Source organism: Myotis davidii, unplaced genomic scaffold (genome assembly GCF_000327345.1).
Source record: "Myotis davidii unplaced genomic scaffold, ASM32734v1 scaffold134, whole genome shotgun sequence".
Taxonomy (NCBI): Eukaryota; Metazoa; Chordata; class Mammalia; order Chiroptera; family Vespertilionidae; genus Myotis; species Myotis davidii.
In genome coordinates this window covers 2,324,781-2,340,867 of record NW_006288853.1, presented here as the reverse complement: position 1 = coordinate 2,340,867, position 16,087 = coordinate 2,324,781, and the positions used below count along the sequence as shown (strand labels likewise).

Here is a 16,087-nt window from a genome sequence, read left to right as displayed (position 1 = left end):
GTCAACTAAGAACAGTTTCTAATTTATTCAGAAGGAAAGAATGAAACATACATGGGGGGGGGGCAAGAAACCTTGTATTTTAGACTCAGATAGGAGACTTTGGGCCTGTGTGACCAGGTATACATGTTTCAGGTACTGAGGGAGGCGCTTAGGTGGCAGCAACCAGGCTCACTTTGGAGTGACTCACAAACTAGACATGGGATATCTTCTAAACGAGAGAGCCAGCAAGCAGCACAGAGGAAGAGCAAACTTAAAATGTAAGCTCAGAGCCTAGGGAATGACCGATGGGGGAGCTGCAGGGAACTTTAGTAACCACATAGTCCAAAGGTCCTATATTAAGAATCAAGAGTCATAAAAAGCCCTAGCTAGTTTGGCTCAGTGGATAGAGCGTCAGCCTGTGGACTGAAGGGTCCCAGGTTGGATTCCAGTCAAGGACACATGCCAGGGTTGCGGGCTCGATCCCCAGTAGGGGGCGTGTAAGAGGCAGCCAATCAAGGATTCTCTCTCATCATTGATGTTTCTATCTCTCTCCCCTTCTCCTTTCCTTTCTGAAATCAATAAAAATATATTAACAATATATTAACAATAATAAAAAAGTCATAAAAAGGTTCAACTCTTTGACTCAGTGATTTCACTTCTGGGAATCCATACTTAGGAAATAATCCCAAAGGTGGAGAACATTAAATACAAACGGATGTTTATTATAGCAATTTTTTACAATATTTCTTATTGATTTCAGAGAGGAAGGGAGAGGAGAGAGAAATCTCAGTGATGAGAGAATCACTGATGGGCTGCCTCCTGCACACCCGCTATGGGAATCAAGCCTGCAACCCGGGCAAGTGCCCTGGCCGGGAATTGAACCATGACCTCCTGGGTCATAGGTTGACGTTAGTCACTGAGCCAGTCATTTTTTAACTGTTAAAAAAAAATATTTTTGAAAATAGCCTGTCCAACAAAAGGGGAAAGTTATGGCATAGCCAACTTGATTAAATATTAGATATTACAATAATCATAAAGAAATGGAGAAATGTACATAAGTGGTTACAATCTAACAGTAAGCGAAGGACACACGACCAGAATTGTATGTACAATATAAATGTAAAAACATCTGCTGTGAGAAAAGACTACTCGGGCTTCCACACACAAATACAGCTGTGAGGGGGGGTGGGATTAAAGGTGACATTTCCACTTTTCGTAATGTTGACTTTCTAAACTGTAAAAAGAACACTTTGAAAATCTAACCAGTCCTTTTCTTTGAGTGGGCAATTTACGGGTCAGTGACCAGGCCCAGCCCAATGTTATCTGTAGGTCAAATAATGTCAATATAGCCCTAGCTGGTTTGGCTCAATGGATAGTGTCAGCCTGCAGACTGAAGGTCCCGGGTTCGATTCCGGTCAAGGGCACATGCCTGGGTTGCAGGCTCCATTCCCAGTAGGGGGCGTGGAGGAGGCAGCCGATCAATGATTCTCTCTCATCATTGATGTTTCTATCTCTCTCTCTCCCTCTCCCTTCCTCTCTGAAGTCAATAAAAAATATATTTTTAAAAAAAGAAAATTTCTAAAAAAAAAGTCAATATATTGAAGCTATCAGAGTAGCCTTCCTTCCCTTCCCTTTCCTTCCTTCCTTCCTTCCTTCCTTCCTTCTCTCCCCTCCTTCCTTCTCTTCCATCCATTAGGTTGTGTTTTGTTTCTGTGTTAATGTTGGTATAGGGAGTTCTTAGAAAATTGTTCCAGGGTCTGCATAGAAACCCTAGCAGCAAGTGGGGCTCAGGATCTTGGCAGCTCCAGAGACAGGAAGCACAGGAATGAAAGAGGGGACGGGCTACCTGCCGGAGTGGGAGAGCCTGTGCCTTTTGACCAGGTGTGTTTCCGCACATGGAGCTGTGTTCTCGGAGCTGTGACTCATCCTGGCAACCCATAAACCAGCCTCCCATAGACTCCTGACACCTGGGGAGTCACAGGATTAAGGTGGCTACAGACTGTTCCCGGCTCTCCCTTCTCAGTCACTCTCACAATCTCTCTTGCCTCCCACAGGGCAGGGAAGGTCAGCTCTGGGCCTGACAGAGGCTGACCCTCCAGCCAGAAGAACGGGAACCACCCAGTGGAGGCTGCGTTTCCACTCAGAGGGGCCTCCTGAGCCTGCACGGGGCTGTGGACAATCAGACCCGCCTGATTCGAGGCTGTAACGAAAGATGAACAACCACAGAGGCCCAAGGAAAGGAAACTCATTTGCAGAACCATAGGTATCAAGGTCCAAAGACTCCCCTTGGGGCCGGTTTCATCATTACTGAGCAGGTAAGAGCAGAAAGTGAAGCCCTGAGCAGGGCTGCCTAGCGCGTCCCACCCCCCTCAGAAGCCATAAAGGCCTTCGTGAATCTAAGCAACGAGTGAAAACTAGGACAGGTTAAACCCGGTGAGTTTATCATATTCTAACATTTGCTATCACCTCGAACCCAACTCTCTAATGAGCAGGATGTAGTGAGTCTGTTGGAAAAGCCCAGAGGCATGGGGCACCAGGGAAAGGATGCAGGAGGAGGAGCCAGCCCTTCGGTTTCGTCCCCAGCACCACCTTAAATACCTGGGTGACCTTGGCTAAGTCCACCTGCGGGGAGGACTTCCTTGAGCTGGTGGCTGGCGTGGCCAGAGTGACAGGCTGAGTTCGTGCCAGCTGGGAAAATGCTGATGGCCCCCAGGTGAGCCTTGGCAACTTTTAACCAGTCACCTTGGAATGAATTTTGTAGGCAGGTTTCTTGGACAAAGTGGCAAAACCATGCATGCCGTTAGTGGTCTACCACTGGCAAACAGCTCATGCAAATAAGTATTTCAATGTCTGTACATTAACCCTCACATCCCTCTGGTGCCTTCCTTCTCTTCTTTCAAGCACATGAAAAGTAACATGAATTACAAGTTCTCAACGTTTCTTTAAGAATGACTCTCCTTTCCTTTTACCCTCGCCTCTCATACACCCCTTACCCCAAACCACTTAGACGGGGACTGAAGACTCTCTCCTCATCCCCTTCCCATCCGATATCCACCAGGAAGCTCTGAGTGAGATCCAGGCTCCGGACAATAGGCAATGTCCTCTTCCCCCTCCATGAGTGTTTTACTGGTCCTGTGCTCCCCGTTTTCTAATGAGCTCTCAATCCCCGCAGGTGTAGGCAGGGATCCGTGTTGTCGGTGCAGAATGAGACCGCTCTCAGCCTCCCGAGTCCTTACCTTCTTGATCTGATCCTCCTTCAGCTTGCTGAAGTAAAACGCCATCAAGTGCACCGCAAACATTTTCCCCAAGTGTGGTTTCTCCTGAGGTGGTCAGAGACTTCTGTGCAGTTGGCTCGCTGGTCTCCTGAGTGCTGCCCACTTCCAGTTCAGGCTGGAGGCGCTGGGGAACTGGGTCTACAGATTAAATGCTTCCAGGCTGCTTCATTCAATGACTAAACTTTGCCCCCTCTCTCTGGTCCCTCCCTCCCAGCACACTTGATTGTCTAATAGGAGCCTGAGGGTGGCAGCTGAGGGCTGGTGGAGGCGAAGCAGGGGATGGGTTGCTTGACTCTGACATCTCGTTGCTAAGCAACTCTCTCAAGCCAGTGCCCCACCAAGCCCCCTCGGCCGAGGAAAAGCTTCTGAGAAGTTGGGTGTTAATACCAACTTTCAACAGCTGAGCTGCTCTGCACATGTCCATGCTCAGGCTTTCCTCTTCAGCCCCTTTCTCCTCAATCCCGCAGTGTAACTGTGACTCTCTGCTTCTTTGCAGCACTATTTTCACCAACAATAAAATATTTATATTAAACACTGTCCTGGCAGGGAGATTTCAAGAATGTTGGAACAAATTCTTCTATTTGTCATAGATCAGACCTCTTAGCTAATGGTCCATGGTAATGGAAAATAATCGATTAAGGTTTATCTATTCTCAATGTTAAGCCAGAAAACCTTGATTTCACAGGTAGTGACCCAGAAAAAAATATGCAAGAGAAAGAATGAACTGAAGTCATCAGTACTCACTGGGAAGCTGCTGCCAGAGAGAAAAACTGAAGTTAGAGCTGGGAAGCGTCTCATAGCATGAAGCTATTTGGTCATCTCACTCATCATACTTGAGAAAGGCCCAGAAAGGGGCCTTGCACTGGTCCCAGTCATTGGTCAGCTAACAAAATCATTAACAATAACAGTGGTGTTAACAGCAGCTAACATGGATGGAGCACTCACTATTCACATTTTTTAGATGAGAACACTGAGGCCCCAAAAGGTTAAGTGACTTACTCAAAATCGCAAAGCTTGTAAATGATACAGTGAGGACTTAAACCCAGGAGTTCGATACCAGGGCTCAACTCTTAACTAATACATAATATTACCTCTGTTCTTTCTCCTGGCAATAAATGCTCCACTGATAACTGTTAGTAGCAGCAGAATTCCGACTGCTTGGGAAACTAAGTACAGACATGTCATTTCAACAGGGTCTTTCCAGTGGGGGAAAAGGCAAATGAAGAAATTCTTGACCATACTTCCCAAATACTAATGAACCGCTTCCTGAAATTAGCAACTGACCAGATATTAATGATCAGCTGGGCACCTCCACCTCAATCCTACCTCACCTCTCCTCCTCAGTAGAAGGGAAGATCAACCAAAGGACTTGTATGCATGCATAGAAGCCTAACCAATGAACAAGTTACCAAGTCCTGGCGCAGGATTCTCGAGCAAGAGAATCGCATCCCTGGTGCATGTGTGAGGGATAAAATATGAGTAACAGGGATAGCATATACACATAAAGAACTATATTTAGTGGGGGGGGGGCAATGGCGGGGATAAGGACACATATGTAATACCTTAATCAATAAAGAAAAAAAAACTACAAGAAAAAAAAAAGAAGGGAAGAAACAGGCCAAGGTTGCAGGTTGGATCCCCAGTTGAGGTGCATGCAGGAGCCAATTGATCGGTTACTCTCTCACATTGATGTTTCTCTCTCTCTCTCCCTCTCTCTAAAATCAATAAATACTTTTTTTTTTTAAGTATGGCACCAACTGCCATTGATTTATTCAATACAGGGACAACAGGTTACAATGGCCAGTGGACAAAAGGAAACAGAGCCATAACCAAAGGTATCTGCCATCTCCTGGTGGCTTGTGTGCGCCAGGTGGGTAGCCTTTGGAATTTTAGTGGCAAACAATACAGCTGATTTTTATCTGTTACCTCATTCCGCTTTTTTTCTAAGCAGATTGGCATCTTCGGCATCTACATTATATAGGTCCGAGGTAGCCTACTAAATCAGGACGCTTAGTGATTATAACGATCACATGCGTTTGGGGTCATCCAGCTCTGGCCCCTCACTTTGTAGAATAAAGGCAAAAGTAATTCAATTATTTACCATTTCTTGTCTGATTACTCTCACCCTTATTGAAGCTCTATGTAGCTATTCAAGGAGATCTGGGCGGAAGCATATCTTGGATTCAGATGGTGGCACTGACATTTCAGTTACAGTGTGTTACCCATCTGCCCCAAACCTTCCATGTAAGAACGGACATGCTCTCACCTCTACACATGTCTGTGTCCGTGCAGCCCCGCCTTTGGCAAGCCCTAAAGAAAATATTTGCTTTCCTTTAAACACTGAGCAGGTGAGAGGACTAAAAGTCCAATAGAATTTACCTATTTAGCAAACACTTGGATAGTGTTTACTAGGTGGTTTCTAATATTAATTCCCACAGCAACTATCATTCTCTCCATTTCACAAATGGAGGAACTAAGGCACAGAGCCCAGCATGGTGGAATAGATACTTAAATGTGGGTGGTCTGGCTCCAGAGTCCTGGCTTAATCGCCATCCTGCTGACGCTCACTGACCTGGATGCAAAGCCAGGGAACCATGGGACCTAAGCTGGACACCCAGCTCAAAGCTGGCAGCACAGTGGCAAGTGCACAGGCCCTGGGCTCCCACTTTGACTCTGCCATCCTTGAAGTAGAAGGCCCAAGTTCATACCTGTACAGGGTGCACAGCGACCTCAGTGGGAGAATGAGAGTAAATGAGGCCACATAAGAGAAGGCATATGGTCCATGGTGGGCTAGGGACCCCTTATTAAAATTGCTACTTCCTCTCATCCCATTTGGTCCTTTAGGATAAGAAAAGGCATGCAGCCCTTTAGTGCATTCAGTAAAACATAACCATAAACCATGAGAGGTGCCAGTTCCATTTACTGGAATTATAGGAACAGTTAGGAATTTTATCAATATTATTTTCCTTTACTAAAGAAAATAGAGCTTGCCCTGACCGGTCTGGCTCAGCGGATAAAGTGTCGGCCTGCGGACTGAAGGGTTCCAGGTTCGATTCCGGTCAAGGGCATGTACCTGGGTTGCGGGCACATCCCCAGTAGGGGGTGTGCAGGAGGCAGCTGATCGATGTTTCTCTCTCATCGATGTTTCTAACTCTCTATCCCTTTCCTTTCCTCTCTGTAAAAAATCAATAAAACATATTGGGGAAAAAAAAAGAAAAAGAAAATAGAGCTTGGGTTCTGCCCCATATTCTTTTTAAGGATAAGTCCAAAGTTAAGTTGTCCAGAAGTCAGTCTGACCTGCAGTCCACTTGCTGCAAAAGAATGAGAAACACAACCTGGCCGGCGTGGCTCAGTGGTTGAGTGTTGACCTATGAACCAGGAGGTCATGGTTCAGTTCCCCGTCAGGGCAAATGCCCAGGTTGTGGGCTCGGTCCCCCAGTAGGGGGCGTGCAGGAGGCAGCTGATCAATGATTCTTTTTCATCACTGATATTTCTATCTCTCTCTCTCCATTCTCCCTTCCTCTCTGAAATCAATAAAAAAAACCATATATTTTAAATCAATAAAAATATATATTTCTTTAAAAAAAGAATGAGAAACACGTTGTCAGAAAGCAAACTTCCATAAACGTCAATGTAGAAACTTGCAAATCCTGCCAACAGTGACAGTCACTATTAATGTCTCCATAGGAGCAACCACATATGAAGCAAAACTGTTAACCTCAGCACGTTTCAAAAGAATGGTACTGATCATTTTTTTAAAAAAAATATTTTATTGATTTTTTACAGAGAAGAAGGGAGAGGGACAGAGAGCTAGAAACATTGATAAGAGAGAAACATTGATCAGCTGCCTCCTGCACACCCCCCACTGGGGATGTGCCCGCAACCAAGGTACATGCCCTTGACTGGAATCGAACCAGGACTCTTCAGTCCACAGGCCGCAGCTCTATCCACTGAGCCAAACCGGTCAGGGCCTGATCATTTTTTTTATAGGTTTATTCCTGGCCCATGAAAAGACAGGGACTACTCATGGGGAAATCAATTGCACACTTTTTAAAAAATCTCAACTCTATTGTACATCAAGAGCTGTATTGCCAAAATACATATCAAGGAAAGACAAATCATTCCAGGAAATGTGGCTTTTTAACCTTTTTCAGCGTAATTACAATTGCACAAAATAGCAAATTTCTAAAAGCAAATGAAACTTCTGGTCAAACATGGCATAACCCCACTGAGACAAAGAGAAATGAAACAGGGGTTAAGAGATCTGAACGTAATTTTGGAAGACAGAAAGCCAGCAGGAAAGGAGTGGCGCAGCAGAGGAAGCACGGACGCCTGCGTGCCTGCAGACGGTGACCTGCTGAGGAGTGAGCAGCGGTATCTGTAATCTAGAACGGCTCAGGAGCTGGAGGCCCAGCTACCGCTGAAAAGCGAGAGGCAACACAGTGAAACAGGAGATTGGCCAAAAGTCTCTATAAAAAAGCAGGAAGGCTCCAAGCGTGCCCCTCAACCTAGACCAATGAGTGACCACCACTCCCCACCCCTAAAGGAGACTGTGTTTATTCTCTGGGGAGATTGAACCCAACAGCCTCTGGACTTGGGACCATTGGGACCGTGGGAAGTGGAGTGAGGCACAAGACTGCAAATAGGGCCACAAAGTGAAACCTTCAAGCTGAACAATGAGACCCCAAACCACTTTTTTCTGTCTGGTTTCCACCAGCAGACATCTGTGTACATCACTCACTGGGAGGAGTTAGGGGGCCCATTTTCCTCTGTAAAACGAAATGGCCTCAGATATGGAAAAGGCAAAATTACAGAGGTGGTAAACAGATCAGTGGTTGCCAGGGGGTTGGGGGGAGTGGGAGGCTGAATAAGCGAAGCACAGGGGAGTTTTAGGGCAGTCAAACTATTCTGTATGGTGCTGTAACCGTGAATACATGACACAATACTTTGTCAAAACAATAAATCAATAAAAATACCTGTCTAAAAACCCATAGAACTTTACAGAAAAAAATGAACTTTTATGTATGTGAACTTTTAGAAAAGTGATTTAGATCAGAGATGTAATACAGACTGACAAAAGAACCTAACTGTACTATAAATGTATGAAAAAGCCTCGTTGAAGAGGATGGGAAGATGCTAACCTAACAATCTTGGAAAGGAGGGAGCGCACAAAAGGCAGAAGGAGCTACACATAGCGTCGTACCGGGTTGGTAAAGCCGTTTCCCCAGGGGCATGGCTTTACGAATCTGCAAGCACCATACACGCATACTGGAACTGAATGAAGAAACAGAGGGTGGATGGGGAGAGGCAGGTTCCTCACTGTTGGAGTGGGAAGTTACATACAAGCAAGGCGAAAGGCTAGAATGATCTGTATTACTGGATTAGAGTTGAGAACATCAGTATACACTCATGTTGAGCTTAATATAGAGATGTATATGGTTTTTATATGCATGTATTATATATAAACTAGAGGCCCAGTGCATGGATTTGGCCCGATCCCCACAGGCCAGGCCGAGGGACCCCACTGGTGCACGAATCCATGCACCAGGCCTCTAGTATGCATATAAGATCTTTGGTTAAGACATTAAGCACCCAGCCTATTTTGTCTTCCAGAAGGAAAGTATAGTCAGTCACCGGTGACTGACAGGAAGCTTAATGTGTTAATATCTTCCCCTGCTCCCTCTTCCCTCTTCCCTCCTGAGATTCATCAGTCTGTTCCAGGTTTCCATGCCTGTGCGTTGAGTGTCTGCCCCCTGGTGGTCAGTGCGCATCATACCTACCGGTCAAATGGTCAAACGGTCCTGCCCCCTGGTGGTCAGTGCGCATCACACCTACCGGTCAAATGGTCAAACGGTCGAATGGCTGGACACTTAGCATATTAGCCTTTTACTATATCGGATATAGGACACAACCCAGGCAATATTTAAATGAAGAAGTTTCATAAGTCAGTGTCTTCAGACCTTAAACTCAATCCCTTGGAGGAATATTAGCAGTCATGTTTGCTGGGAGGCAAATCTGAAAAGGTAGAGTAAGGAGTTGATGGGCATACTCAGTTCCTGCTCCCAAATTCACCAGTTACCGTATTTGCCGGCGTATAAGACAATTTTTTGGCCCTGATAAATATGCCAAAAGTGCCCCTGGCAGAAATGGCTGATTCTGGAGATGAGACAGGGTATAACTACAAGATGAACTTGAACGATCTTGTGGTGCCAGAAAGCAAGGAAATGCTAAAATAAAAATTTTTAAAAAACAACCCACTTTACAGATTATTAATTAGTTCTGAGCAGTGTAAACTCAGCTAATAAGATAACCACCTCTAAGAAAACTATACTAGGGTTGTCAGTAATTGAAGTAAGGATAACACACACAAATACATTATAAACTCTGCTATAACAAGACATAATGAATTAAGTTGGTAAGGGAAGAAGAGTATTAGCTTAGGAAAACAAGCAAAATCAGATAAAAAGTTTTAATATCAAGGCAAGATTTAGTTTAAAAATGTATGAAAGTAGAATGAGTTCTACTATTACTAAAAATTAAGTAATAGGAGGCAGAATTGATAATTCAGCTGAAAATCACTTACATGAAGTAAGAAGCCATAGTAATGAACTAGATGGTAAGGCGTTTACTGTGCAGACTCTCAGAGACTAAGTCATGGGAGGTTTTCACTCCATCCTGTCAAGGTAGAGACTCTCCTAAGGGCTGACGGCCTCTAAGAAAAGCCAGCCTGAAGGCTTTCACTTTACCAAGAGCTCAGGACTGTCAGCTGGGAGAATGCCAACAGTCTCACCAGAAGCAACACCACCCTTCCCTTCTTTCCCAACGCACATGCTTCCTTTGCTTCTAAAGTCTATGACTCAAGATAAATATCACATGATCTCACTCATATGTGGAATATAATGATCAACATACTTTGATGAACTAGATCCAGAAACAAATGGTAGGAGAGGGGGGAAGGATTAGAGAGCAACCAAAGGACTTGTATGCATGCATATTAGCATAACCAATGGACACAGGCACTGGGGCAGTGGGGGCTTGCCCGGGGTGGGAATGGCTGGCGGGGAGAGATGGAGGTCATTTGGGGAAAAAGACATATGTAAAACTTTAGACAATAATAAAAAAATAAAATAAAGTCTATGACTCCACTCTGGCTAGTGTGTGCAATGGTTAAGCACCGACCTGAGCACCAAAGGGTCTCAGGTTCGGTTCCCAGTCAAGAGCATGTACCTGGGTTGTGGCTTGCTCCCTTGCTGTCCAGAGGCATCCAATCAATGTGTTTCTTTCACAGCCCAGTTTCTCTCTCCCCTCTGACCTCTGCCCACTGCCCTCTCCCTCCCTCCCTTCCTCTTCCCTGCCCCTTCTCACTCCCTCCCTTCAGCTCTCTGAAAAGCAATGGGGGGAAATCCTCAGATGAGGATTAACAAAAAAAAATAAATGTGTTTCTGAATCTTTTCTCAGATGTTTGTTTATTGTTACCCCTCTTATTTTCAAAATGAAAAAAGGAACTATCAAATAATAATAGTCTATGAAACAAAAAACTATGATAGAGAAAACAAAAATTTCAATAGATTAAATGACGAAGTTAGAGAAATTGCCAAAAAAGTAGTATGAAAGTCATGCATGTAATTTCTAAATACTGATTTAACAACAACAAAAAGGAATAATAGCTATACCAAAAGGGAAGTGGAGAAAAGGAGTGACTTAAAGCTAAATCCTGCCCGGCCAGCGTGACTCAGTGGTTGAGCACCAACCTATGAACCAGGAAGTCACAGTTCAATTCCTAGTCAGGGCACATGCCCAGGTTGGTCAACCTATGAACCAGGAAGTCACGGTTTGATTCCCAGTCAGGGCACATGCCCAGGTTGCAGACTTGATCCCTAGTAGGGGCATGCAGGAGGCAGCCAATCAATGAATCTCTCTCATCATTGATGTTTCTCTCTCTCTCTCCCTCTCCCTCTCTTTTCCTCTCTGAAATCAATAAAAATATTTTTTTTTAAAAAAAAGCTAAATCCTCACCTGATATATAGTAGGAAATCAGTAGCTAATGTCTTAAAATGACTCAGGACAGAGGAGATGCATAATATGTAGTCAATGAGGTAAATACTAGAAAAAAAAATAACAAAAAATAAATAACAACAGAGTTGGAAGTGTTTGTCTCTGGTTTTCAAAGGGGTACATATATTCATTTGACAAAAGTCAGTTGTTAAAAAGTGATTTAAACTTGCCCTCGCCAGTGTAGCTTGGTTGGTTGGAGCGTCATCCTGTACACTAAAAAGTTGTAGACTAGATTCCCAATCAGGGCACATACCTAGGTTGTGGGTTCAATCCCCAGTCGGGGAGTGTCCAAGAGGCAACCAGTCAGATGTTTCTCCCTCACATCGATGTTTCTGTCTTATCTAAAAATCAGTGACTAGCCGAAACCGGTTTGGCTCAGTGGATAGAGCGTCAGCCTGGGGACTGAAAGGTCCTAGGTTCGGTTCCAGTCAAGGGCATGTACCTGGGTTGCGGGCACATCCCCAGTGGGAGGTGTGCAGGAGGCAGCTGATCGATGTCTCTCTCTCATCGATGTTTCTAACTCTCTATCTCTCTCCCTTCTTCTCTGTAAAAAATCAATAAAATATATTTTAAAAAAAAATCAGTGACTATGTCCTTGGGTGAGGATAAAAAAAATTTTTTTAATCATATATATATACATATTTTTTAATGACAAGTCTACTTGGCTTATGTGTATAGATTAGAGATAAATTAATGTGCAGAAGTATAGGTTATAGGAGAGTTCTTACTTCCAAGTGAGCTTTGTTTTGAATTTATATCATGCATTACTTTAAATAATCATATGCAGATGGGCTTTTATAGATAGAATGTGAGCAACATCTATTGATTTATCAATTTTTAAAGGATAACAATGAGTGATGAACATGTTAAGAAAATTAAAGTGTGGCTATTAAAAGAATTATGAACATTTATAATTACTTAAAGAATTTTTAGCCAAAACCGGTTTGGCTCAGTGGATAGAGCGTCGGCCTGCGGACTGAAGAGTCCCAGGTTCAATTCCGGTCAAGGGCATGTACCTGGGTTGCGGGCACATCCCCAGTGGGAGGTGTGCAGGAGGCGGCTGATCGATGTCTCTCTCTCATTGATGTTTATAACCCTCTATCTCTCTCCCTTCCTCTCTGTAAAAAATCAATAGAATATATTTTTTTTAAAAAAAGAATTTAAAAAAAAATTATTTCCACCTAATTACAAGCACCCAAGAAAGAACATTATCCAGCAGGGGATCCTCAAGTTCACTGCACTTCACAGGTGTCGAATGGCGGGTCAAAGTAGTCACTAGGTCACAGGCCTTTCCCATGCCTCACAAGCACCAGGGCCTTTCTAGGGCGTGGACTGGGTGAGAGCACCTAATAAAAACTTTTGGATAGATAGAACTTGTTAAAGGAACCAGTTCAAAATCATCTCCTCTACCAAAATTTCCCAAAAGTAACTTTATGAAGTCAAGTGTTCAAAGATCAATCCTACTTCAAGAACATTATTTTCTTCTCTAGCACTTTTTTGCACATAAAGACAACTTCCGTTTATCGTGTGTGGGACTGTCCCACTATGTTAAGTGACAGGCTTTTAGAGAACAGTGACAACTCAGAAGCATGTTGATAACTGCTATCTCTATTCAAGTTTATGCATTTTATAGCTTTAAAATCGAGAAGTAAAATAATCTAATTCATTTATCATTTGCTCGTCTTTCAGCAAACCACAACTTTTCATCATATCCTAATAGGTTGATTTGTGCTGGATACACATAGAATGACTGCAACTTAATTACAGACTCCCAGTTCTGAGCTGTAACAGACTTTGGTGATTTGTGATGATTCACAATAGGCATTTTTCAAAAGACCCAATTTCATTTTGTAGATTTACACTCATCCACAAATAAAATGTACAAAGCATTACAAGTCATTGATTTTATTCCTAACCAGATCTGTACTAACCACATCTTATTAAATTAGCCAGATCTGTACCGATGGAACTGAGGTTAGCATCCAAGTCTCAGTCCGTGCTCCGTGTTGATGTTCAACTGAATTCACAATATTCCAAAGAGGGCTTCAAAACCTGTGAGAAAACTGCAAAAAAAAAAGAGTTGTGTTTTAGAAAGGCTGAGGTCCGTCTGGTGTGGGTTGATGGTTGAGCGTGACCAGGAGCTCACGGTTCGATTCCTGGTCCAGGCACATGCCCAGGTTGCAGGCTCGATCCCAGTTGGGGGTGTGCAGTAGGCAGCCGATCAATGATTCTCTCATCATTGATGTTTCTATCTCTCCTTCTCTGAAATCAATAAATACATATTTTTTTAAAAAGAAAAAAAGGCCTTTAGAAAAAAAAAAAAAGGTTAAGAACATGACCTGAGTGAAACATATGCCTGGGACTTAGCTGGCCCAGAAGCCCTCAAAGAAAAATAAATGACATGTCAGGCTTGGTGCAGAGACCAGGTTGTTTTCAAATATTAAGCACTTTGCAGTTAATTACTCAGAGCCACTTAATTATATTATTCCTATTTGTTTCACCTGATTTTATCTTCCTTTAGTCTCTTCTGCTTAACCACAGGCAGAAGACTCTCCCTCCCCCACACAGGGAAAGGTGAACTATTTATCACTATTTCTAGTCTTTAGCTCAGTGTTCAAGCAGCCCTTTCCTTACAGTATCCCCACCTTCACTCCTCTTATCTGAGACTTCACTAACATTTAACTTACGAAGTCTGCAAGGGTCTTGCTTAAGTGTCTTCTGTGAATTATTGTGACCCAACCATTAAATTATTTTCGTTGCTACTTCATAACTGTAATGTTGCTACTGTTATGAATTGTAATGTAAATATCTGATATGCAGGATGGTCTTCGGCGACCCCTGTGAAAGGGTCGTTCGACCCCCAAAGGGGTCGCGACCCACAGGTTGAGAACCACTGCTCTAAGTGATGTGTCTCATCTCTTAAATACAATGAGACCAAATGGGCAAGAAGGGACTATGTCTGCTATGGTGTAAGTCACAGGGGAAGGCAAATTCTAGAAGCTAAAGTTGTCCAATGAAGAGTATCTGCCCTTCTGGACATTTCACTACTGTTTACCCACAAACAAGGGAGAAATACACTCAGTGCCATCTACTCAGCCTTTATTTCCAGAAAGACAAAGATTAGAATAAAGATTGCCATCTCAATTAAATGAAACATCATCTGAACTCCAGAACTACCAAAGAAAAAACCAGAAAAAGATAACTGTTCTTGACCCACTTTCAACCAAGTCAGTGTAATCGCTAGTCTGAAGTCAGCCTGTTTAGCAGCTGCTCAAGAAATTAGTTCAGTTCTTGGAATGACTTAAGTGGTCAATTCACAGCCCAGAGTGAACCCAAACCTTCAGTTTCATTTGTAAAACACTTAATATATACCAGGCGCTGTGCTAAATGGCGCCTCATCACATTTAACCTCCTGAACAACTCTGAGTAGCATTACTGTCCATCTTCAGAGAGGGCAAGGTCACCGGGCGGGTAATGAGAGAAGCTGAACTCAGGCCTGTCCAATGTCAAAGCCCTTAAGCTCCTTTTAAACTGTATCACTAATCAGGGCTGAAAACTGTGTTGGGCAATAGAGGCCACTATGCAGCAGACTGACCTCTGACATGGGAAGACCACCCACTCTATGTAGAATAGTCCACTGCTACCGCTTGTTACTCTCTTTTCTTATTCTACTTTATCCTAGCAGTTATCTCCAAAAGTACTCATTCACTGAACAAAGACTGATTGTGCTTCTACTGTATTCTAGGCACTGAAAACACAGCAGTGAACTAGACACACAACCATCTCTACCCTCACAGAGCTGACATTTACTTAACTTACTCCTATTTGTCTCCGTATCAAAATCTCCATATAATACCTCTTGCTTACTATACGTTTCCAGCACCTAGAACAGCTTCTGGTACGTGGGTTCGGCAGATAGCAATTCCATCCATGACATCCTCAGCAATGGTGTAGAAAACTGGTCAAACAATTCACCAAACGGGCTTGACTGCCATGCAGAGTTCTTTATAGTGCATTGTCTTAGTGCTATACTATAGAGTTCTATAAAATTTTAAATAAAATCTTTAAGACATTCCATATTTTTAAAATGTAGAAACAAACCAAGTTTACTCATCTTTAAGAGTTAATTTTTCTGGGTAAAGAAAAACAAACACACCCCAGTAAGATAGCCAGAATACTATATATAAGGCAGTAAATGCAGATGAGAAAAAAAAAGAATTTTAAAATAGATATTTATTTGCAAAATAAAAATAAAATAAAATAAACCTAATCTGAATCAGGTTCCTTCTTCTTTCTTCTTGACCCTTTGGAGGAAGTCCCAGGCTCCGTCCTGTCTCTGCCGTGCCCAGTCCGCTGCGTCAGCCACTCCTTCTCCAGCTGTTTCAGCATGTCTGCAGTGAGGAGTCCCTGCTGCACCAACCTGGAAGCAAGGGATTTCTCTTCCGCACTGGAGCTGGGTGGCTCAGCAGCTCTATACCCTAAAGCTTTGGTACCGCGCATCCTTTTTGCTTGGCTCTTCAATGTTCCTGGCAAACGAGACCGGCTGTCTGCTGACACATTCTCCAAATTCAACAGCCTTTGTGCCTCTGAAATTTTAATCAGTTTGGTGATGTTATGTACACCCTCTTGGATAATGCCATCCAGCTCTTTCTGCAGGTCTCGAACAAGGCTGGCATCTGGAAACATATCTATAAACCGATAGCTGGGAAAAAGACATTACATTATAGCAACAGCTCTTATCACAGTCGCTGAACTACTACAATAATATCAATGACGAA

At 43.3% G+C, this 16,087-nt stretch overlaps 2 protein-coding genes across 2 annotated transcripts in view; both read right to left on the bottom strand.

Annotated features, from left to right (window-relative positions):
• The window catches only part of HKDC1 (hexokinase domain containing 1), a 36,599-nt gene extending 33,195 nt beyond the window's left edge, over positions 1–3,404 (bottom strand). The window contains exon 1 of the mRNA XM_015562101.1: positions 3,216–3,404. Coding sequence (XP_015417587.1) covers positions 3,216–3,278 — 63 coding nt within the window. The 5' untranslated portion in view covers positions 3,279–3,404. The remainder of the gene's footprint in view (positions 1–3,215) is intronic.
• A 10,987-nt stretch (positions 3,405–14,391) lies between these two features.
• Positions 14,392–16,087, bottom strand: part of SUPV3L1 (Suv3 like RNA helicase) — a 33,341-nt gene continuing 31,645 nt past the window's right edge. The window contains exon 16 of the mRNA XM_006761000.2: positions 14,392–16,011. Coding sequence (XP_006761063.1) covers positions 15,576–16,011 — 436 coding nt within the window. The 3' untranslated portion in view covers positions 14,392–15,575. The remainder of the gene's footprint in view (positions 16,012–16,087) is intronic.